The sequence below is a fragment of the Cyprinodon tularosa genome, unplaced genomic scaffold, assembly GCF_016077235.1.
Source record: "Cyprinodon tularosa strain WSP-4 unplaced genomic scaffold, ASM1607723v1 ctg37, whole genome shotgun sequence".
NCBI lineage: Eukaryota > Metazoa > Chordata > Actinopteri > Cyprinodontiformes > Cyprinodontidae > Cyprinodon > Cyprinodon tularosa.
The window spans coordinates 498385-521400 of record NW_024039085.1 but is presented as its reverse complement, the minus strand read 5'-3'; the positions used below and the strand labels follow the sequence as shown (position 1 = coordinate 521400).

Below are 23016 nucleotides of genomic sequence, written 5' to 3'. Positions count from 1 at the left end.
CTTTATTTTGAAGTTATTCGAAGCAATGCTTTATGTCAAACACAGCAGGTTGCAATTCAATAGTGTCTTCAGTTTACACTTGAACTGAATTCTGATTTTTTTTTTATTTATTTATTTATTGCAGCGTTATTTTCCAGTTAAATTTAAAAAAGGGAAATACTGCCATCTAGTGACCGCAGAACAGATACATAAGTTCCGACTGTCTAAAGCCTTTTTTAAATACTCAGGGCTGCTGGAGCTTTTTTGTGGTTCTGCAGTTTTTATCTTTGCCCATAAAATCCTGCACCAAATGAACTTTCTGCAGCCCAGCTTCAGGCTTCATTCATTATGTATGTCAGGGCTTTTACTCTAATCTATTTTTAGAAATCGAGCATACGTCAGAATTGGTCATTTATATTTGTTTTTCCCTACTCCCCCCCCCCCCCACCCCCCCACCCCAAACACACACACACACACACACACACAACCTACCAGCTGCTCCATCCGTCCCACCACGTGACCTAATTCTCCCTCGTCCTTCAGCTCATTCAGCACCATGGCTGTGGATGCTGCGGATGCTCATTGCTGCATCCTGCATCCGCGCCGGCTCTCCCTCCTCTTCCTCACCATCTCTCTCTCATCCCTGCCCGCTCCAGTTGCTGCGCTGCTCGGCGTTCGGCCCGAAGACACTCAGAGCGGGGATCTGTCCGTGCAGGACGGGATTTTGAGAGCAAAAGAGGGGACGCGCTTCATGCTGAGGGTTTACTTCTCCGAGCATCCCAACAGCGGGAATATCAGCGGGAAACCTGCCGCTCCGTGGATCGCCTTCATAGAAGAACCGAGCGGCATCGCTGCGGATGCGGGGAAGGGGCTCCGGTCCGATGAGAAACTGTGTGAGGATGAAAGCTCCCGGAGCTCCGACATAGAACTCATGGGCTCCTTTAGATCCGCTTCAAGTCACAACTCTGTTCTGGTTGAACTGCTGGTAAAAGACTTGCGCAGAGATGAGGTGATCAAATATTACTCCATGTGCGCCTTTGATGGAGTGAAATGGGAGCACTTCAGGACCAAAGACTTCTGGTTGGCTGTGGTGGAGAAACCTCCGGAGCCAGATGTTTGGCTCCAGACCGGGGTCTCTGTGCTTTTGTTAGCGCTGTCAGCCCTGTGCAGTGGGCTGAACATCAGCATGCTGGCTCTTGACCCAGTGGAGCTCCGGGTCTTGCAGAACAGTGGCACGGAGAAAGAGCAGAAATACGCAGGGAAAATAGAATCCGTGCGTAAACATGGGAACTACATCCTTTGCACAGTGGTGTTGGGTAACGTCCTCACAAATACCTGTTTTGTGGTGTGGATGTGTCAGATTTTAGGAATGACTGCCTTGTCAACGGCCTCATGCACTTTGGGGATCTTCTTTATCGGGGAAATATTACCTCACTCCGTTGCGTCCAGGCATAGCCTCGCCATCGCCTCCAAAACTCTGTGCGCCACCCGCTTTCTGATGCTCGTGTTCTTTCCCATCGCCTACCCGGTCTCCAAGATTCTGGACATCATGCTGCACCAAGAGATCAGCAGCTTTTACACCAGGGAGAAGTTGGTGGCTATGTTGCGCGTCACCGACCCTTATCATGACCTGGTCAAGGAGGAGCTAAACATCATCCAGGGAGCCCTGGAGCTGAGGACAAAAACCGTGGAGGATGTGCTTACCCCGCTGTCAGATTGCTACATGCTTTCATCAGACGCAGTGCTGGACTTCTGCACCATGTCCGATGTGATGCAAAGCGGATTTACCCGAATTCCGGTCTACGAGAACGACAGGTCCAACATCGTGGACATTCTGTTCGTTAAAGACTTGGCGTTCGTTGATCCGGATGACTGTACTCCCCTTAAAACAATCACGCAGTTCTACAAGCATCCCATGCACTGCGTCTTCAATGACACCAAACTGGATGTGATGCTGGAAGAATTCAAGAGAGGTAAACCAAAAAAAAAAAAAAAAACTCAAGAGGTCTTTTTGTGGAAATTCCTCTGTGTTTCACATGAGTGAGAAATCAGTTTAAAATGGGTGAGGCGCCACATGGTTTGAAGCAAACCACTGGAGACATCCTTCCACCTAGGAGTTCAATGTCCTTTGAAGTGCTCTAAAAACTAAATTTTCCCCACAGAAGTCATTGTATACATCAGTTCATTGGCTTAAAGTTCATCTACCAGTAAAGCACTTTGATCCCCAGAACACTGAAAGCCATATGTGAAATGTGAGACAGTGTCACACAGTGCATATGGTTCAGCCAGGGGTTAGAAAATACCAAGAACCATAGTGGAGACATCTTAAGAATTTGTTATGAGTGAACAGCCCCCTGAACTTCATTTTAAACCATTTCTCATTTTTATTGTCCCTTTTTTTATCACACACACACACACTCAAATGTTCCTGATCATCAAATAAATAGATCATCAGACTAATCCTGTTACCTTAAATCAGATTGAACTGTACCTAACCACATCTTTTGCTTCACTGGACAAAAAAACTTTCCTTAACTGAGATACTAAATCTGTTTAACTGCATAAAGTGCATTAAAATATATGCTATTAATGTTAAGAAATCAGTCAGTCAGGAAACAGGTCAAAGAGCACTTCCATACAAGCCGTCCTATACTCTGCTGTATATTAAAAGCAACACAAAAGCCATATTGGCCAAAATCATCTTGACAATTTCCATGACTGTAAAATATTTGGTGAAAAAATAAGAAATAAAGGGACCGTAGAAGTGAGTGCCGTACCATAAACACATCTGAGATATAGCAAAAAGGAAGCATTATTTGTACAGATAACTATAGAGTTGTTAGTGGGATGAACTGGGTTGCTTGTACACCTCAGAACCCCATACTTTTGAACACCCAGAAGCAGCTCCTCCAGCTATTGTTTTTTTATATGCTGCCTTAAAGCTCTTGAGTCAGTCTCTTAAAGTAGCCCAATCAAGTCAGAATCTACATCGGATGGAAATGTTGTCCCATAACAATTAACAGACTATTCATGTTTAAAAAAACCCCAAAAACATCCAGTGCAACAAAATTAAGATAATTCTACAAAGATGAGTGGAACAAAAGTGCCATAAAAGGACAGTTATAAATGCTATGTCAGCGTTTGCCTTTAAGGGTAGCACAACCAATTACTGTTTCAAAGATCTGTTTTTGGTTTTAGCTCTTTTCTTTTTACTTTCTTTTTAAATGCAACTTTTACAAACTTATATTTTTCACTTCTTCCTCTTACTCACACATGCATTGCCCATTAATAATTTATGCTGACTGATTGTGGGACTCTGACTCTTATAAAGATGACATTTGTTCAGTTTGGGGAGAACATGTCTCAGGGCTTGAAGATATCGTTATGTATAGATATGTATAGTAGATGTTGAGTTAAACAGTTTATGCTGCTACACTTTCAGCATAAAATCAACTTAAATCATGAGGCATAACTGTTATTTAAGGGTTGAAATTCAATGTACCTTGCAAAATTATTGATACCCATTAAACTTTATAAATATTGGCTTCAGTGTGTTACTGTATATAGTACTGAAATTTCTATAAAAGCCCAATACCAAGTACAGTCTTTTACTAAGATAGATAAAAAAAAAAAAGACTGCATGGTTCTATAAGGTGGTTTTCAAATAAAAATGTGGAGAATCGCAGCATGCCATGATATACAGCCCTTCATACGCTGATACAGACATTCTGGAAACTGTCTGAGAACTCAAACCAATATAGACTTAGAGGCAGTTACAGACAAAGTTAGAGAAGCATTCATTTGGAGGAGGCCAAGCGGTCGGATGTGTTCAAAATTAAATATTTTAGCCTGTGTCATGCTGTGGGATTGTTTTCTTTAGCAGGGAGAGGGGAACTGGTAATAGTTGATGGGAAAATAGAGGAGGTTAAATGTAGAGCAACACTAGAAAGCCTTTTAAAGGCTTCCAAAGGATTGAGAGTGAGCTGGAGGTTCATCTTCCAGGGGGAAAAAAACCCTCAGCATACAACCAGTATATGGAATAATTCAAGCAATCTTTGGAAAAATTTAAAAATTGATGTTGTTACATAGTCTCCAGTTTGTTCGCTCCAGAGTGAATCTACATTTTGTTGATTAATTGAAGGCGGAACAATTACAGTATACATGCTATACCTCCGTTTTTTATTTATGGAAATGGGAAAAAATACTTTTTCTTCCATAATCATGTCACTTTGTCACACAAAAACCCAACAAAATACATTAAAATTCATTGCAGCAATTAAAACGTTCAACAGAAATTAATTCTTTTGCTTTTACTTTAATTTTTTTTCTGTTGAGAATGATAACGGCAGCATTAAGCTTTGGCAAGTGGGCATTTAGGGGAAAGAGATCAGCTCAACTTTTGGAAAAACATTTTTTTTTCCTTTATCCATCTATATATATATATCTATACATCTATCTCTCTCTCTATTTGTTGATTCCTGTTGTTTGAATGTCAGAGTTATAAACGGTAAAGTCAAGATTCACCTTTAAATTTCCAATATATCTGAACCCACTTAGGCTTTAAGGGTCTTTCATTTTCGCTTTTCATTGCTAAGCCTGCAGAGTAAATCATGAAAAATTCAACTCCAACCTTTTGCTTTCCCTCTTTCCCGCTTCCCTCTGTTCTCTCAAGGATTAACAGTCCTGCTGTTCAGGAAGCTCAGCTGGAAGCTTGACCTGATGTCTCACTGAGAGGGGTGATGAGCAGGGGTTCGGTCAGGCTGGAGCTTCAGCGGGGAATGAAAATGTCATCAGTAATTTAAAAAAGAATAAGCGAGGACAGAATGAAGAGACATACGGAGGAACTTTTATTAACTTATTTAGTTTTCTCTCAAATGCAGTACTAATTGAGTTTGATCTGCAGAAAATGTCTGCAGTCTCAGTCTAATCATGTCTTCTTATCAAATTTAAATCTTTGGTGCATTCAGTTGCTAGAAAAACACAAATTAGACATTTTTTTAACCAAGGGGGGAATCTAAAGAAACTTTGATAGCAAGATAGCTGTTTTGTTAATGATAGAGTTTCTAATTCATTCAGAAAAAAACAGTCAAAAACGATTTTCACAAATCTCTTTGTTAGAGGACCTTGGGTGACTAATGAAATGATGCAAAATCCTGTTAAACCAGAACCACAGAAGTCAGGTAATATTGGATTTTATCCATTGTATTAAAAAAGAGCTATCCCCCCAAATTCAAAATCAAATAAACAATAAACTATTTCATTAAAAAAGTGGAAAAATACCTTAGAAGGGTATTATTCATTCTCTAGGATTGTTATTAAACACACAGGCTTCTACGTGTTACCTAAAGAATTAAAGAATTTTGCAGTTTTGCAGCATATGTTACTGGCTTGAAATTACTAATTCTTCAGTGTGTAAAAAATCACTTAGATTCTGTTATTTTAGTTTGGTGAAACTATTATCTGTGTATAAATAGTTTGACCATGTCTAGTTATTCATACAAATATGAATAACTAGACAACACTCAGTTCCAACTGAATGTTTGCCGTAAGCTGTTCTATTCCTGCATATTTAAACAAACATTTTTTTTATGGATATTCTTATGCAGAAAATGTAACCAAAAATAAGTGCACAGCCTACAAGAACAGATGATTTTCAAAAATAGAACACAGGAGTCTGGGAAACTGCTGGAGCAGAAGTATTTGTGAAAAGAACATCCACAGAGGACCCAGTTTCACCCCAGGCAAGAGTGTCTTCACTTGTGAGCGTGCTGGGTGTGTGTCACTATGCATGAGCATTATGTAACACGTGAATGATGTAATGCAGTTCATGGGAGCATCAGCAGCTGATGGCAAACCCTCCTGTGCATCACCTGTGCTATTCAGACATGCTGACCTGAGCTCTGGGCACAGCCTTGCTGTCTCAGCTAAACTCACTCTGCTACAGACTAATATGTGAAGATGGCTGCATGTCAGTCAGTCAATCAGATTTTTGTCCTTCCTCGTCGGACTGGATTAAAGCATTCTTTTTATCCTCTGGCAGAGATCCCCTAAATCAGCCCCTCTCCTGCAGTTTTAGCCTCTATGCAAGACTGGAGACTATTTCCATGAAATGTGTGTCCAAATGACGTAAATCTGGTTGGGTAACGTTACTAGTCACCAAGCTGACGTGTTTCTTGAGAAAAAAAAAGGTATGTGTTAAACTGTATTATTGCAGCTGCATGTTTAAAATATTTTTCCTTGAAATGAAATGAAAAAAAGCTGTGTGTCGTTTCTCCTGTTTCCCTTTGTGATATTCAAGGTTGTGGCAACATTGACTTCTTGTCACATTTAGTTTGCAGACTACATGCAGGGATGCTGTGGGCTAGTTGTGTGACTGGGTCTGGAAGACATGTTGTGAGTGGGCATTCTGAGTGGAAGGTTTGCTCATGAGTGCACAAAGTGGCCATGTTTTGTTTTTACGGAGGTGACAGCAGCATTGCTAAGTTAATTTGACACATGCAGGCATCATAAATCTTTGCAATCTCAGTGTTTTATGTAATGGGTCAGGTTTTCCCAGTTGCCAAAAATTGCTCAAGACTGATTGTTTGTCCTAAGAACACACATGAGCACAATCCTGATACGGCTTTTATTCAAAGCTCAACATCTGAGCTAGATTTACCCTTGAATGTTCATGGTGTCTCAACAGTCTGTGTTGATTTTCATCTTGACCAGTTGGAGGCTGTTTGCTCAGAGCTATTTTTAATCCAGTGATGTCCCGCTCCAACACATTGCACAAGCAGATTTTAGCTCAGCTTTACTTTCCCTCTGTCTGTTCTCATGAATGCAGGGAAGTCTCACCTGGCTGTTGTGCAGAGGGTGAACAGTGAAGGCGAGGGGGACCCTTTCTATGAAGTGATGGGCATTGTGACACTGGAGGATGTGATTGAAGAAATCATCAAGTCTGAGATTGTGGATGAGACAGACTTGTACAGTACGTATATTCACACTTTATAAAGCACAATCACAATGTCATTGTTTTGGTTTTATAGTTTCTGACTTCCATCACAAAAGTATGCTCACTTTATTAGGTACACCTTACTAGTAACAGGTTGGAGCATTTTTTCACTAATGAAGTGCAGGAAACATTTCCAAGGTTTTGATTTGGCATCATATAATCTGTCATGATGCGAGCTCCTCTTTATATAGCTCTACATATACTCATAAAGAGGTAGACATGATTTGCAACAATACCCAAGTAGGCTGTCGTGTTTAAACAACAATGATTTGATTTTAGTGGGGCCAGTTTGTGGAAAATAAATACCTCTAATATCGTTACACTACAGATTACTCCAGCCTAAAACATTGACACAAAACAGATGTTCCAATCCCTTTCATGACGTAAAAAATAAATCCCCTGAGCATGCAGACAGGTCTTACAGATCGTACAGTTATTTATGAAACAATGGATCGCTCTCAAAAGCTTATTAATTTCAACCTTTGGGACCTGACAGTACTTAGATCAGAATCATCCTCTCCCCACACGCTCTCATTTTTTAAATCAATTTATTGGTGTTGCATCATCTAGCCTGACATCCCCTTATCCTTTTTGATGCACAATTAATTAACGTAAATAAATGACCACGTCTCACAGATAAGCACTATAAGCGGCTCATTTTTAATTGGCTGGATAAGCTCTTGACAGCGAGGCATTTGAATGCTAAACACACTTAATTTCATATCTAATCCATCCTTCACTGCCATTACGATGAGAACAGTTTTTACAGTTTAACAGCAGCTGTAAAAACTGTTCAGGTAATGCTGAAAAACTCCCATGTTTAAAAGCATTAGATATATTATCAAGGGTTAATCTCAGGTAGAGTGCTTGCATATGTTTTAATGCCAATTTTTCTAGTTTTTACCATTGACAACATACATATTGTATTATTGAGATTTTATTTTGTAAAATAACAAAATTGTTTTAACAAATACATAAGGAACAAATCAATGCATAGTTTTAACAAATCAAAATCTAAAGATTATTTGGTCCACTTTAGGTAATACTCTACAAAACAATTTATCGCTGCATTTATCTAAGCAGGTATTTTTAAATATGCCTTCGACCTACCATTAATAAAGACCTTATAAGAAACACTATCAAAAAGCATGATGGCATCATAAACACTGTTTTACCACGTAGATATTTGGTAATAAAATGCTTTAAAATGTTCAGTAGTAATTTTACATCCAACAAAATTGGAAACCATATTTTGTTTCACTTTGCAATAATGTGCAACTTAGAAATGATATTTAAATTTGTGGTTGTTAAAATGTTTAAAGGATATCAGTATCAGTACACACAGAACGGCTGTCACTCAACTATTTTACTCATAAATGCGTTTTCTGTCCCTTATATCTCTAAAATCATAAACCACGGCAGCATTTTAGTGAAAAGTTTCCATCTGCAGCATATACCGTCCTTTTAAAAAAAAATATGCATCCAATATCTGGTTCATAGCTGACAATCGGACCAAGAGGAGGGTGTCCCACCATGAGAGGAAGCAGCAGGACTTCTCTATATTCAAACTTGGTGAAAATGAGCTAAAGGTGAAGATCTCTCCCCAGATTCTGCTTGCAACACATCGCTTCTTGAGTACAGGTAATATGAGCTGGGTTAACACCTCACAAAAAAGATAAGAAAAAGATGTGCAAAAAAAATGTGTCTCTGCTTCTTGTTTTCATGGATTTGTGTTTTTTCTAAATTTGTTTTGTAGAAGTGGAGCCCTTCAGGTTGTGTCACCTTTCAGAAAAGATCCTGCTGCGCCTCATCAAACATCCAAGTGTCGTGCAGGAACTCAAGTTCGACTCCAAGAACAAACATGCTCCTCAACACTATCTCTATCAGAGAAACAAACCCGTTGACTACTTCATCCTCATTTTGCAGGTCAATTTCAGTTCACTGCTTCATATAGATGTTTATGTCGAATAAGGATGTTTCATTCCATGAGTAATAAAATCAATAAGGACTACTGAGGTAGCTTAATCCATATCAATGTGTTCTCAATGCAGGGACGGGTGGAGGTGGAAATAGGGAAGGAAGCTCTTCGGTTTGAAAATGGAGCCTTTTCCTACTATGGCATGCCAGCACTCATCCCACCTCCGCCAACTGGTGAGAATCAACATGTTACAGGGAACTTGGTGTCAAAGGGATGCTGATGGCAGCATAAAGGAGACTTTGGTTTTCACTGCTGCAGTAGAGTAGAACAATATTGCTGTCTTAATACAGCTGGGTATCTGTCAGGATACACGAGCTGTGGAAGAAGCCGTGAGAAGAAAGTAATTAAATGAAGCTTTTTCAGAGAATTTCCCAGTGGAGAGGCCTGACCTGCTCAAGATTATGGGAAATCCAGCTAAGATTGCAGAGCAAGCAGAATCCTGCCATACAGTCTCTCTCTCTGATCTCTTCTGCAGGCTCATTTTAACATCTGATCCTTAAGTTGAGCCGAAATATATTTGTAAGCTCCTATTAAATATTCAGAAAGTCATATTTTAGTAGATTATATGTTTAAAATTTCACTGAAGCAGAAACTGGTATATGATTTGGTAAAAACTGTAGCTTTTATATTTTTTCTTCTCTTTTTGAGTCAAAGGGGGATTTTTAAAGACATTTTTGAAATTACAATGGACATTGAATTATAAAAATAATTTTATAGAACTGGCACAAATGTTTTATGTCAAACTAAAATTGTAGATGTGGTTAAGCACCGAGCAAAATAAATCTTGACCTTTCTTATATTTACTCACATTATAACCAGAAGCTTTTTTCCTTAAAATCTTTCATTTGTATTTTACTTGATAAACAGCACAGAGATATTGCAAAGTTGGGAGCGTATCCCATTGCTTTTGCTTACCGGTAATTAATTTGTATTGGTATGTCACATAAGATTCTACATGGATGGATCCAATGTCTACAGAATTGATTATTTTAGGACCATATTTAAGAGAATGCATTCCTATCCTATTTTAGAGCTAAATAAAGGATTTACAAATGTATTTGGTATAGTCTACCAGATAAAACTCACAGCTCAACAGAATGATGCAGAAATATTTCAGTAGGATTTAGGAGCTTAAAAACAGACACATCAGTCATTCTTTAGGACTCCCTGAAGCTGCCTGCCAAGCTTGATCAGGGAAGACAAATCCTAATCGCGACAATGCAATCTTAAAACAAAAAATAGATAAATAAAACCTAAAAACTTAAAAGTAATGCTGTTCTTTAATGGCGATTTACTTTACACAGACAAACTCTGTGTTTTCTTTCACTTTTCTTTTCAGCCCAGAGATACAGTTCTCGGAGCAGCGGCCTGAACCAGTCAGACTCGTTACTGAATGGGGGCAGCGTGGGTCAGCTCACAGCAGGCGGAGGGGCTTATTTACCAGACTACTCAGTACGGCAGCTCACAGACCTGCAGATCATCAAGGTTTGGGGTCTTTAAATGCACAGAAACAAAAGGAAAATAAACACTATTATTATTCACTAAATTAAACCTTAATTTTCCTGTAATTATAACCTCAAATCTCTAACTTCCTGTACATTAAGGGCTATAACTTACAACCATAAACAAGAAAACCACACTTTTACCACACTTTGAATTTTGAATAATGTGCACTCTTTCTCCGGTGCAGATTTTGCCTTTGATATGTCCGAATCGTAGATTTTGACTTTACACAGACATCCTGTGCCTCAGACTTTCCTCCCCACAGCCTCCTTCCCCTAATCACCAAGGATAATTGAGCTCCATTTCAAGAGGACTGTACTGACTTCACCTAGTGGATATGCCCTTTCTCCTAACCCTTGTTGTGCAAATATGGCCTATATTTTAGTGGATGCATTGATTTATAGTAATGACAAAAGTCTTGCATGCAAACAGAATTATGATAAATGTATTAAATGCCACAGATCACCAGGAACCATTACCAGAATGCAATGACAGCCACGCGGATGGACAGCACTCCTCAGACCCCGGATACTATGGGTCCTGACGTTAAAGGAAGACCCAAGGGCCCAGAGGCTCGCTCAAACAGCATCGCCCTCCCGCTTATGAGCATGCACACTCGACTGGGGTTGGGGCGCTTAACACGCCTCCATCCATACGGTGGCCTTCACAGCACCTCGCAGCTCAATGAGAGAAACCGCATTGTTCGTAAGTTATTCACAATAAGTAAACTTTGACAAAAAGAGTTGACTGTAAAGTTTTCTTGATTTATACAAAAGATAATAAGGATTTTATAAGAAAAAAACTAAACTAAGTGGAAAATATTGCTTAACCGGGAAGAAATACAACAACATAAAAATACTAATGTTTAAGCATTGAACAGAGAGAAAAAAAATACAATAATAATAAAACCAAACAAAAAAATTGGGGACTGAAAGAAATAGTTATGACAAATGTTTGACATTCAATAAAAGCTGTTGTATCAACAATATTTATGATTTAACTTTTAATAGAGTGATAGTTTCTACAGGTTGATTTTGCACAGACATCACTTGTTGATGTTTCCAGAAAATATAAAAAAAGATGTTTTGAAAATATAAAAACATGTAAGTTAAATCAAAGGACAGTCAGACTTAAACTGAATATTCATAATAAATGCTTGAGGAACAAATCAGATGAATCTGCAAAGCATTAGTTTAAGAATGTTAACCTTGTGCTACCGGGCTATTCCACATTTCCATTTTTTTTCTTATTCCTCCTAAGAGATTTGTTGTTATTCACTGCAACTGTGCAGAACAAATGTTAAATTATGCATGGAAAAAAATGGTTTTGAAATTATTTGCCCTTAAAAAAATGTCACTTCCATCTGACCATCATTTTATCCGCACACATAACCTTTAACTGAGTTTAATTTCAGTTACCTTATCTATAATGGAGATAATAATATTAAATACCTGCAGAAAAACAAAACAAAAAACTAGTAATGAAGTTGCAAAGAAATTAAATGTTTTCTTTTTCAGCAGAAATATAGATTAAAGGGAAGTATTCTCATGGAGGCTTTTTCAAATTTGGTATAGATCCATTTTCTATAGTTTTTCAATTTTCCATGAACATTTTAACCTTCAATATGTCTACTATGTTGCTGGGACTGTGCTGATGCTTGTTTATCGGACAGATCTGCATCTAACTAGAAAGTAGTTAAAGCAGTAAGTTACAGTATTTAGAGATACAACCCTTTGTACTTGCAGTGTCTACTTTCAGATCAGTCTACAATCCTAACTCTTGTTCTCTCATATTAAATCTTTGACTCAACCACTCAGAAGTTAATTTAAGAGTAAATAGGTGGTTCTTTACCTCCCTCTACAGGCAGAGGGACAAACAAGCTGCTGCTTTCATGCTACCTGTTTAACTGGTCTTATTTTTCCCCCAAACAGGCAGTAAATCTGATGGGCAGAGGAGTCCAAATGATACAGTTTTCCTTCGCATGGATGAGATCCCCTACATCCATGAGGACCGACCGGAGAATTCACCTGACAATGGTAACATGCTGCTGACTCCTATAAGCAGCTTGTGTTCTACTGGTGGAAAATGTCTTTTTTTCAATGACTTTTACACTAAGTGAGGGGAGATTAGCCTCATTTGTAGATTTTTTTTAATATCTGTTGGAACAGATAGACAAATCAAAAAGTTGAAATTTAAAACCAATATTCACTAAACAGCCAAATGTATTTTTGTTAATACACGGATAGCATTGGACCAAAATCAAATTGCAGAATGGAAACACTGTTTTGTAAAATCTAATCAACACATGCTCAATGAGAAGTCCAAAAATGTATATCAATTTATAAATAATGGTTGTGAAAAAAACATGAGTGCAAAAGCCTAACTCTCATGATCTTTGGGGCTTTGGTTTTGCTTTATATTTCTAAATCAATTCTTAATTTAAAGATTCATTAGGCTTTTAATTCTGTACTCTGTTATATTTGTTTCTATACTCTAATTATTTGGTTCTCAGACCTATGTATGACTTTAGTTTATAATGTCACGGCTTTCATGCTTGTTACAGATGTGCCTACAGAGCCGTCGACCTCCCCTTTCATCAGCTCCCTGTCTCTGTCCAGCTCAGAGGAGAACATCGGGAAGAAGCTCCTCCATAAACTGAGTGAGTAGTTCGTCATGAGCAGCGATACCACAGCTACCACACACACACGCTGTCAGATGTGCCTGAACTTTTCTGCCAGCTGCAGCAATGTTCCCAAGCGTCTCCTAGCAACACGTGACGTGTCGTGTCTCTATAATGCAGCCCACTGCTTCCTACAGAGCGGCTCCTCCAGATGCAGCTGTTCTTGTTGGCACAGATTTATGACTCATGCTTTCTTATTATTTTTCCATTTTTGCTTCAGCTGTATTCAACCATTTGAGAGAAATGTTAAAGTGAAGGAATATACTTCATTTGAGTGATGGCATATGGAGAAAGACAGTGATGTCAGCCAGTCAGATTACCATATTCCCCTCTGTTTCTAGGTAACAAGAGGAGAAAAAAGTCTCGAGATGGAGAGCAGAGTTTGGAGGAGGGTTCGGAGCAACCATCGGTAACAAGCTAGACCAGCGACATGAGGAAGGAAGGATGAATCACCCCCTTTCCTACTGGTCCTTTCCTGGATGCTATTTGTACTTAAACATTCTTCAGACTTGATCCACCTTCTCTTCAGCCACTTATAAATGCTCAGGACCCCATCAACACATTCTGCCCCGTTTGCCTAAAATTTAGAACTTGGTGAGACAAATTGTAAAAGCATATATAACAACTGAAGTCTTTCACTGGGCTGCATGAAACCCTTTCAGTTTTATCCACATTTACGGTGCAAGCCTTGTCCATGATTCCTTTTAATGGTAGGTACCGTACATTCCTGATGTTGATAGCCATATTTAAGTTGTCATTTGTAGTTTAAGTATCTTACACTGGAACAACAAAGTATTTAAATATAAACAGGGTTCATTTATTTTTCTCTCGCTTTACAACAACTGTGCAATAGTACTCACATTATGAAAATATTTGCACAAGGAGCTGTTCAGATGATACCAAAAGGGGCCTGAAATACTGCCAGCACAGCAGAGCACACAAGGGCAGATAGAAGGGGCCGCCAAAACGGGAGCACAATTTTTACTTAGCTTCTAAAAGCCATAAAATTGCCAAACTTTAGCCTGGCTGTAATGAAATGAGGTGAAATTGAATATTGTTTTTAACTAATTTTATATGAAAGTGTCAGAATTATGAATGCGATACAAAAATAACAATGTGAGGTTTTAATCTCACAGATTCAGATGAACGTAACTTTCTTTTCTGAAAGTTCTTCTGTTTTTACCATCACAATAATTATGTCTATCGTAGCCGAATGAGCAGAACTGCAAAGCTTTTATCCATAAAAAAAATCATCTTTCCACCAACTTGAACACGTTTAATAAAACAGTCCAGTTGGTTTACCTGCATATAGTCTGTTTTAAGGGAGTTTTAAATGTTCCCATCATTTTCATTCAAGCTGTAGACACCAGCTAATAATAAGCTAAGGATCTCTGGATCCACACAGATATTATTAAAGAAGTATCTGCTGCAGTGCCATCAAAGGTATTCACAGCCTTTGAACTTTTTAATAGTTTACCATGGTGCAACCACAAGCTTTCTACCTATTCAGATTTTATTAAATAGCTCAATAAAAAAAGTGAATAACTGTAAAATGGAAGACTGGCTTTCATATACATATATATAACCAGAGGAACATGCATTTCCAGCTTTGCACATGCAAAGACTTTACCTTTTCACTAAATACCTCAAACCTTTCAAGTTTTAGATGCAGTCCACCATTCTCTATAGGTCTAGACCTTGAGTTGGAGATTCTTGGATTTGGATATGAATATGTTTGATCTGACTGTATGCTTAGGGTCACCGTCCTGTTGGAAAGTGAACCTAAACCTCAGTGGATCCAACCCCACATGAATCACTTCACTCTTCCAGATTCATCATAGATTTCTTCATGCTGTTTCTGGTTCAGTTATTAATATTCTTAATCCACTTAATTATTTAATGTTTAAGTGACCAATTAAGGCTATATTTTTGATTATATTTCGAAGTATCAAGTAAAAGGTGGCTTGATACCAATGACTGTCACACTATCTACATATTTCTTTTAACACAAATTGAAAAATTTATATTGACTTCCTGCAACTTCACAGTTGTGCACTACTTTTTGTTGCTTTAAGAGATAAAATCTCAATAAATCATATATGAGTTTGGGGTTGTAGCCTGATAAAAAGTTTAGGGAAAGAGTTGTGAATACTTTTGGAAACCACTGTATACCTGCATGTCTGTCTTTGTTCCATATACCATAAGACTGACCCCACAAAGGTCCTGTTTCTCTTATGCATGCTAATGTAAAAAGATATGAAACTCCCTATTAAAGCACAGTCTGTAGTCGGAGTGGAATTTATAAGTCTGACAAAGACTGCAGGCTAACAATCAATGCCTTCATGTAACAAAGAAACCTTGATTTAAAGGTTGCTTTAAGAGATCATAATTAGGGACTAGAGGACAGAGGTTGTTTGAAAGAAATGTCAGTAAAACTACTCACATAATCCTGTGTTACTACAATAATGCAGTGTTTTAAAATAAGAGATCTAGGTTGGAGTTTTGCTGATCTGCATTCTGAAATTGTGCCTGGATTTCTGCATAACGCATTGCAGACAGAGATTTGACTGACGAAAGCAATTGAACACACACTGACGTCAAAAGCCTATGCCCCGTCCCTTCAAACGGAGGTTGTGTGTTTAGGGACGTTCTGTGACTTCATTCATTCTGCCTGGTACAACAGCGTACGTACAAAGGCTCCTGCACAGCTAAGCTACTCAGAATGATCCCACAGACACAGGACACACAAGGGTGAAAGTTTCCTGATTTGACAGCTGACTCAGAGGATTTGAGTGTGAAGTCAAATGCATTTAGAGATTTTTCAGATTAGTTGGGACTGGTAGCATGTTTTGGATTATAAAAGAGAAAACTAGGGGATTATATGAAGATGCAAAGAAACATATCATTTGACATTAAATAAATAATATATTAATAAATGTAGTGACCTGTTATTCTTGTTGAGTTTGATTTGTTTCCACTGTTTACTTTTTCTAAATTAAATTGATTTCGAAATGCAAACTTTGATATATTTTTTTATTTGATTTACAGGAAGGTTGTAAAGATAGATGCAAAAGACAGACTCTCATTAACAGATTTAGAAACAATGCAAACATAACACTGGGTTTTTATTGAGAATGGCCTACTTATCAGGACTCTCCACCTAAATTAAATCACTTATCAGTCTGTTTATAACTGTGCTGCTCATAGAGAGGTGATAGCAGGCTGGTAGATCATTAGTTTTTTATTTTTCAGGAACAACACTATTACACAAGAGCTGGTCTGTGCTGTGAAGGGTAAACAATAACCAGTAAGAACCTGACAGGATCGGAAACATCGAGACATTGAGCCTGTAGCACTGAGCACACATTTCTATGAAGTCATGACACCCGTTAGGACCAATCGATGCTGTTTGTGCTGACTCAGACTTGAGATAAATACTATGAATGCAGATTTTCAAGGGAGGTAACTACAGATTCCACTGGTTAATACATTTAAATGGGTAAACTTGAAATATATTCCTGAGAACAACATTTAAAATGTCATTCAGATATGAATCTTTTTAAAACAGTCATTCATAATAGCTGCATTATAAGTTAAACAGGTCCCGGTAAATCTGCTCTTATGTTTTAATATTTTCATACAAACAGAAGAAGAAAAGGAGGAGAAAGAACATTCAAATTAACGTATGAAAATTAATATATTACCACATGTGTGGTATATGAAACTGGGATGTTCCGTTCCTTCTATCTGCTTCTGTTTAAAGTCTATTTAACCCATTGGTTAATAACACACGGGTCAGGGTCAACCAATGCTGTTGATTATTGTTCTCTGTTTAAATAATTTAACTAAATCAGCCCTTTGCTAAAATTTCACAATATAAAGTGAGTTAGAAAAACATATATGATTTGTGCTAATATCTTATCAGCTTAGTACATCCGTATTGGTTAATACTCAAAGCTGCAGTATTGGTATCATATAGGAAATGTAAAAGTTGTATTGGGACACAATCTATACTTGCATCAGTATCTCTGTTCAAAATGTGTTCAACCTATCTAAACAGTGAATTTAAATTCAAGATAGCCATCTGCAAATGTCAGCAAATAACAAAATCTGTGCGACAAACGTCGTCTCCTCAGGGCGGGGCAGCAGGAGGTGACCAAAGTTGGGAGACCTTCCTACTGGACCTTGGTAACTGCCTCATGGATGGACTCGGCCACATAGTCGATGTTCTTGCTGGTCAAACCGCACATGTTGATGCGACCACTGGCCATCAAATAGATATGTTTCTCCTTTATCATGTATTCCACTTGTTTAGCTGCAGAGGGAAAGAGCAGGAGGTTTTGACTCACTTGACTCTTTGCAGAGCCCGTGGTGAATGTTTCCAAGCAGGCTTCTATACATTCGGCTACCCCAACCCCCAGTGTTGTGTGTATACGTCCTGGAACTCACAGTTAAGGCCCGTGAAGCTGAACATGCCTATCTGTTCTGTGATGTGGTCCCAGGTCCCCGGTGTTCCAAGAGACTGAAGCTTGGCTTTAAGCTGAGCCCTCATCAGTAAGACTCTGTCAGCTATGGTCTTCACATTATCCTTCCTGAATTAATAAAAACAGGTGAGTCTGAAAGCAAACATAAATCGGGTGGCTATTGTGACTCATGAAAAGCCTTGGTGAGTCACTCTATGAGAAGGTTTCACACTGACCATTCAGAAAATAGCTCTGGTGAGCTAAGTGTGACCGCAACGATGCGAGCTCCCTGAGATGGTGGGTTGGACCAGGTGGTCCTGACGATCTTCTCCATCTGGGAGAGAACCCTCTTTAGGTTATCTGCATCCTGAGCAACGATTGTCAGGTTGCCCACACGCTCATCTGGTGAATGAGCAGAAGTTCCCTTTTAAAATGTGATGTCTATACTATAAAATAATGCAAGCATGATAAAAAGGTGGCAAGTGTTGTAATGCAAATGCAAAAGTTTACTAACTTTCAAGGTTTTTCAAATTTTGTTCAGTTCTATATTCTATTGGGATTTTATTTGATAATCCACCACAACGTAACACATGAATCGCTTTTAGGTAAAATTAAGTGCAACCAACTGCCTCCAAAAGTAGAAATCCCAAAAGAATTATTCTGTAAAATGAGAAGAATATTTTGGGCTACATGGAAAACATTATGCACAGTGGGCCCAAATTCCTTGATTGCATTGATTCTAATGGGGTGACTGTAGATACAGAGACATTTTAAACAATGACCTTTTACACAATGAAAGAAAGGCTACAGAGGCGGGCAGAGGTCTGTTGTCTTGCAAAGCAATGATAGTAAATGGAATAGTGAAGCTAAAATAGAACTGTTTTAATCAATTGATGGACCAATCAAAGCCTAAACCTAATTAGAAACTGGAAAAATAGTCTTTACACAAGGTCTGCATTTATTCTGAGTTAATTTTCAAAAAATAAATTAAAATCTTAGTCTATTGGTGTCCAAAGAAACAAATCTGTTGCTGGAATTACAGCAAATGCTACTTCACAATGACTAATATTATTTCTATTATGAAGTACCAATAAAACCTTTTGAAGTATGTGGTTTTAATCTAAAAAAATCAGGAAAAGCATGGATGCTTTATTGAGCAGCAGGTTACTTACTATAGAGCCCGAAGTTCTTTGAGAAAGATTGAGCACAGAACATTTCCACACCCATCGAGACAAAGTAGCGGACAGCCCAAGCATCCTTCTCAAGGTTACCCGAGGCAAATCCCTGATAGGCCGAGTCAAAAAACGCAAACAGCTTTCGCCTCTGGTGAGAAATACATAAATCATTATTTAAAAGCAGCGGAAATGACCCTTCATAGAGCAATACTGCACAAACAAAAAATGTTAGAAGTATGTGTGTTTTTAAGAGAAATACCATCATGACTTCAGCTATTTGCTTCCATTGCTCCTGTGTGGGGTCAGTTCCAGTGGGATTATGGGCACAGGCATGCAGAACAAAGATGGAGCGCTCAGGACAACTCTACAGGGAAAGATGTGAGAGCGGACAATTAAAAATAACAATCACATTTCCACTTTAAGTAATATCCATGTGCTTACTTCCAAGTCCCTGAGGAAACCAGACAGATCAAGACCTCTCTTCTCTGCATCCCAGTATTTGTAAGAACGGACATCCTCAAAACCGGCACTGCTGAACACGGCATTATGATTTTCTGAAACAGACATTAAATACAGCTGTTACAACACAAGTTCATTTTATTGCTAAAGCTTCCTGTAGATAAATAAAGATTGATTTAGTGCTGTTACTCACTAGCAACTGATAATAAAAAAAGATCTCTGATAAGAGATTATATTAGCAGACCTAGTGCCTCTCAGTGTAAATATCTACCTGTAAGCCAATCAAAGTCCTGAAATAAGGGGCTTGTCTAGAGATAAAGCAGATTCAATTCTCATTTCAATCTTAGATGCTCCATTGTTTATATGATAGTATTACAGGGCATACCCCAAGTAGGTGAGGACACATAGACGGGTGTTTTTGTGTTGTTGTTCCCATTGTAAAAACGCCTCAGGAACTCTGCACCAATCTTCAAAGCACCAGTACCACCGAGACACTGGACACCCCCCACCTGATCGAACCAGACAGAGATTATCATTCATTTTTTTGGTAAAAAGATTCAAAACTTAAGTGTTGAACATTTATCTTAAGCACAAACCCTGTCCTCCTGAATGGCGGGACTGTCATCTCCCAATACGATCTTTGAGGAGGATGATCTGAACTCAGGGAGGCCCAGGATGGGCAGGTACTCATGGTTTAGCCTGTCGTCATGAACGATGATCTTCTCCACTTTTTTCACCACTGGTAAAACCCATGGCTTTCCTTCATCTGTCCTGTATGCTTTAGGGAACAAAAAATCTTTATCTTTATTCCAGATAATCATCAGCATCTTTCCTCCCAAAATCCTACATTAGCATGTATATCCTTTATGTATTACTGTCTAAAAACATGAAAAATTAAAAATTAATTAATGAGAAGACAAAAAACTATTCTTTTTTTTTCTCTTTTTTTTTTTACAGAAAAGTATTTCGTTTCATGGTTCCTAGGTCTGTAAGAAAAAAACAAACAAACATTGCTCTAATTGGACTAAACAATAACAGAAGTTAGAGTGTAATTTTATTTAAGAATTATTAGCTATTTCTATTTTTACAGGTTAAGGACTATTTGTCATAAGTTATTTCCATCATAATATAAGAGATACTGTAATTTTAAACAATAAATGAAACTGAATGGCCTTATGCATGCCATCTAAACAAGTAACAGCCGCATGAAGGTAACCCCAGCTGGTACCTGTCGCAAGATTCTCACATATGCGCACTTTCTTCTATTGTGTTTTGTTTCCTGATGAAGTACATGTAAACAACTGATAAGGAGTGGAACACACTAGATCATCTTTATCCCAGCAAGAGTGATTATCAGCTTACCTTTCAACTTGGCAGCATTCATCAGGTTCAACTAAACCTTCCCATACTGATTTTTTTTTCTTTTAATAATTTTGAGTAATGTTTTAATAATAAAATAGATCAAGCAAGCTGCAGCATTTGTGAGAAAAATACTTTGTTTATATATCATTTCCAATTTGTTTTAACTTTACTTGCTTCAGATTTGCAAATGATTCTTTTTGCATGTGACATTAGGCACTGTGTGGCCTACATTGACCAGCTGCGCAGTAGCTTTTGACCATCTGTAGCACTGTGTGGCTTGCACAGGGATGGGGATTATATAGCCTCAGCTTCCAGTACTAATCGTGGCACTCGGCTGGCCTTGTCCTGCCATGACTGAGCCAAATGTTTATCACACTACTTATTTACAAAAGAGGAATTTAATCTTGCAACAAGATTTTCATGAGATAAAAAAAAAAAAACATCATGGAGACTCAATTGATAGATTGGCCCTAAAAAAATTAATAAAGAAATAAAGAAAAAATAATAAATAAAATAAAAAGCACTGTTAGGATATTTAAACCCCAATCTAAGATGTTGATCACAGAGAGAGAGGAGACTTTAAAGTATGCCAGCAAATAAAAAATAAATAAATAAAAAAGAAGGAGATATGATTCAACCGAGTCACAACTTCCCCAAACATACTGCCTGAGCAGAATGAATTTGGCAATCTCTTGGAATTTCAATTATATTGACTTCTGTAACAATTCATTTATATTTATTTGAAAAAAAAAAAAAGTTAGTTTAAAATTTATAAACGTCCCTATAGAGATAACCAAGTTTAAAGGGTCTCAGAAATAGGTATGACACATCCTCATTTAACTCCGCAGCGGCAGCCGGTGCCCCTGGTTACCGTTACCATGGTTAACGCTTCACAGCGGACAGCTTACCTCCCACCCCGAGGTTCACCTTATTTGGAAATGGGTCGTTGTTGAAGTCCTGTGTTAGTTTAAAGACAGCAACGGGGACTGCCTGCGGAACCTCACAAAACAGTGACATGTTTTCCTTTAAAGATGGCTGTAGCAGCGGGGAGCTGTCACCTGAGCTGCTAGCTAAGGAGATGTAAAATGAGTCTCACCTTCAACCCGGCTTTCTGTAGCGTTACAGTGGGTGTGAGACGATTAACCAATAAGAATGTGTCCTGGGTATGTCGTCATTGATTTCTCGCAGGTTAAAGTTTGAAGTTCGATTCCCGGCCCATTGACCTTAGGCGCATGTCTTACCCTCTCTGTCTCAATCCTATAAAAACCGATAGGCCTACATGTCTGCATACTAAAAAAATCTATCTATCTATCTATCTATCTATCTATCTATCTATCTATCTATCTATCTATCTATCTATCTATCTATCTATCTATCTATCTATCTATCTATCCATATTCCTTTGTTCTCATGATTTTGTTTCATTTGCTGCTGTACTCTAATAAAAGGACTGTTGTCCAATCGAAGCCTGCGACTAATGAACAACTAATCTAAATGTATATTCTAGGGTTGGGTTGTTGTTGCAATACAATATGCCACCACAAGATGGTGCCAGAATATTCTTAATTCTTTTTAAAACCATCTGGAATAGAATAGAATAGAATAGAATAGAATAGAATAGAATAGAATAGAATAGAATAGAATAGAATAGAATAGAAGTGTCGTTTATTGTCGCTCAGTGCGCAGGTGTGTCACAGGCTAAGCAGATATACAGAGAGGTAAATACAAGCACAGGCTTTCACATTTTGAAAAAAACAACAACACCAAACAAGACAAAAAAGAGAAAAACTAGAATAAAAAATAGAAATTAAAATCTGTATTTAAAAAGATAATAATAGCAATGCTAAAATACTGTACGGATGCCAAAATGGGATCCAGTAAGACTGAATCATGGTGACTGGAGAAACACAAAATTCTCTGACCAAGCTTGAGGAAAAGAGCAGTTTGGTAGAGTACAACATAAGTTACAGTGCCTGGCAAAAGTATCCGCACACCTTCACAGCTGTCATATTTTACCCCAAATTAAGATTATATCCTTCATTGTATTCTATTGGGCTGTAATGTGATAGATTAAAGCCAAAAGGATTTCTACTACATGACGTTTCAACATAGGTCAAAAACTTACTTTTCTTATCTAAGCAGGGCACCTTTTCTAAATGCTTTCTTTGGTAAGTCATATATTGGAAAGCGTAATGTGCAAATGGTACCTCCTAGAACATTATTTCATCAGTGACATTCTTCTTTTCAGTCTCATTTAAAGATGAGATTTGTTGTCACAGCATGTATTATGTTCATTCCTTTTCTAGATGGTGCATCTGACAGTGCTTTATGAGATGTTTGAAGCTTGGTATCATGTTGGCAAATTAGGCTGATTTAAAATTTCTCTGGAAGTTATTTTCCTGCTCAAGCTGGTTTGTTCCTTC

General features: G+C 38.0%; 3 protein-coding genes across 3 annotated transcripts in view; 1 reads left to right on the top strand and 2 right to left on the bottom strand.

Annotated features, from left to right (window-relative positions):
• hpse2 (heparanase 2) overlaps nt 1–1891 on the bottom strand; it is an 86428-nt gene extending 84537 nt beyond the window's left edge. Inside the window, exon 1 of the mRNA XM_038296399.1 lies at nt 472–1891. Within this exon, the coding sequence (XP_038152327.1) occupies nt 472–537 (66 nt within the window). The 5' untranslated portion in view covers nt 538–1891. The remainder of the gene's footprint in view (nt 1–471) is intronic.
• Nucleotides 497–16153, top strand: LOC119790717 (metal transporter CNNM1). The gene is made up of 10 exons (XM_038296402.1): nt 497–1952; nt 6806–6949; nt 8474–8614; nt 8730–8899; nt 9025–9124; nt 10291–10436; nt 10916–11159; nt 12386–12490; nt 13018–13113; nt 13476–16153. Exons 1-10 carry the CDS (start codon nt 536–538, stop codon nt 13553–13555), a joined length of 2643 nt encoding a protein of 880 aa, XP_038152330.1. The 5' UTR covers nt 497–535; the 3' UTR covers nt 13556–16153.
• got1 (glutamic-oxaloacetic transaminase 1, soluble) lies at nt 16154–21688 on the bottom strand. Its single transcript, XM_038296401.1, has 9 exons — nt 21502–21688; nt 19828–20009; nt 19617–19740; nt 19214–19326; nt 19032–19136; nt 18770–18920; nt 17834–17999; nt 17584–17726; nt 16154–17449 (listed from the first exon to the last, which is right to left on the bottom strand). The coding sequence occupies exons 1-9, from the start codon at nt 21608–21610 to the stop codon at nt 17310–17312; spliced, it is 1233 nt and encodes a 410-aa protein (XP_038152329.1). The 5' UTR covers nt 21611–21688; the 3' UTR covers nt 16154–17309.
• Nucleotides 21689–23016: the final 1328 nt, after the last annotated feature.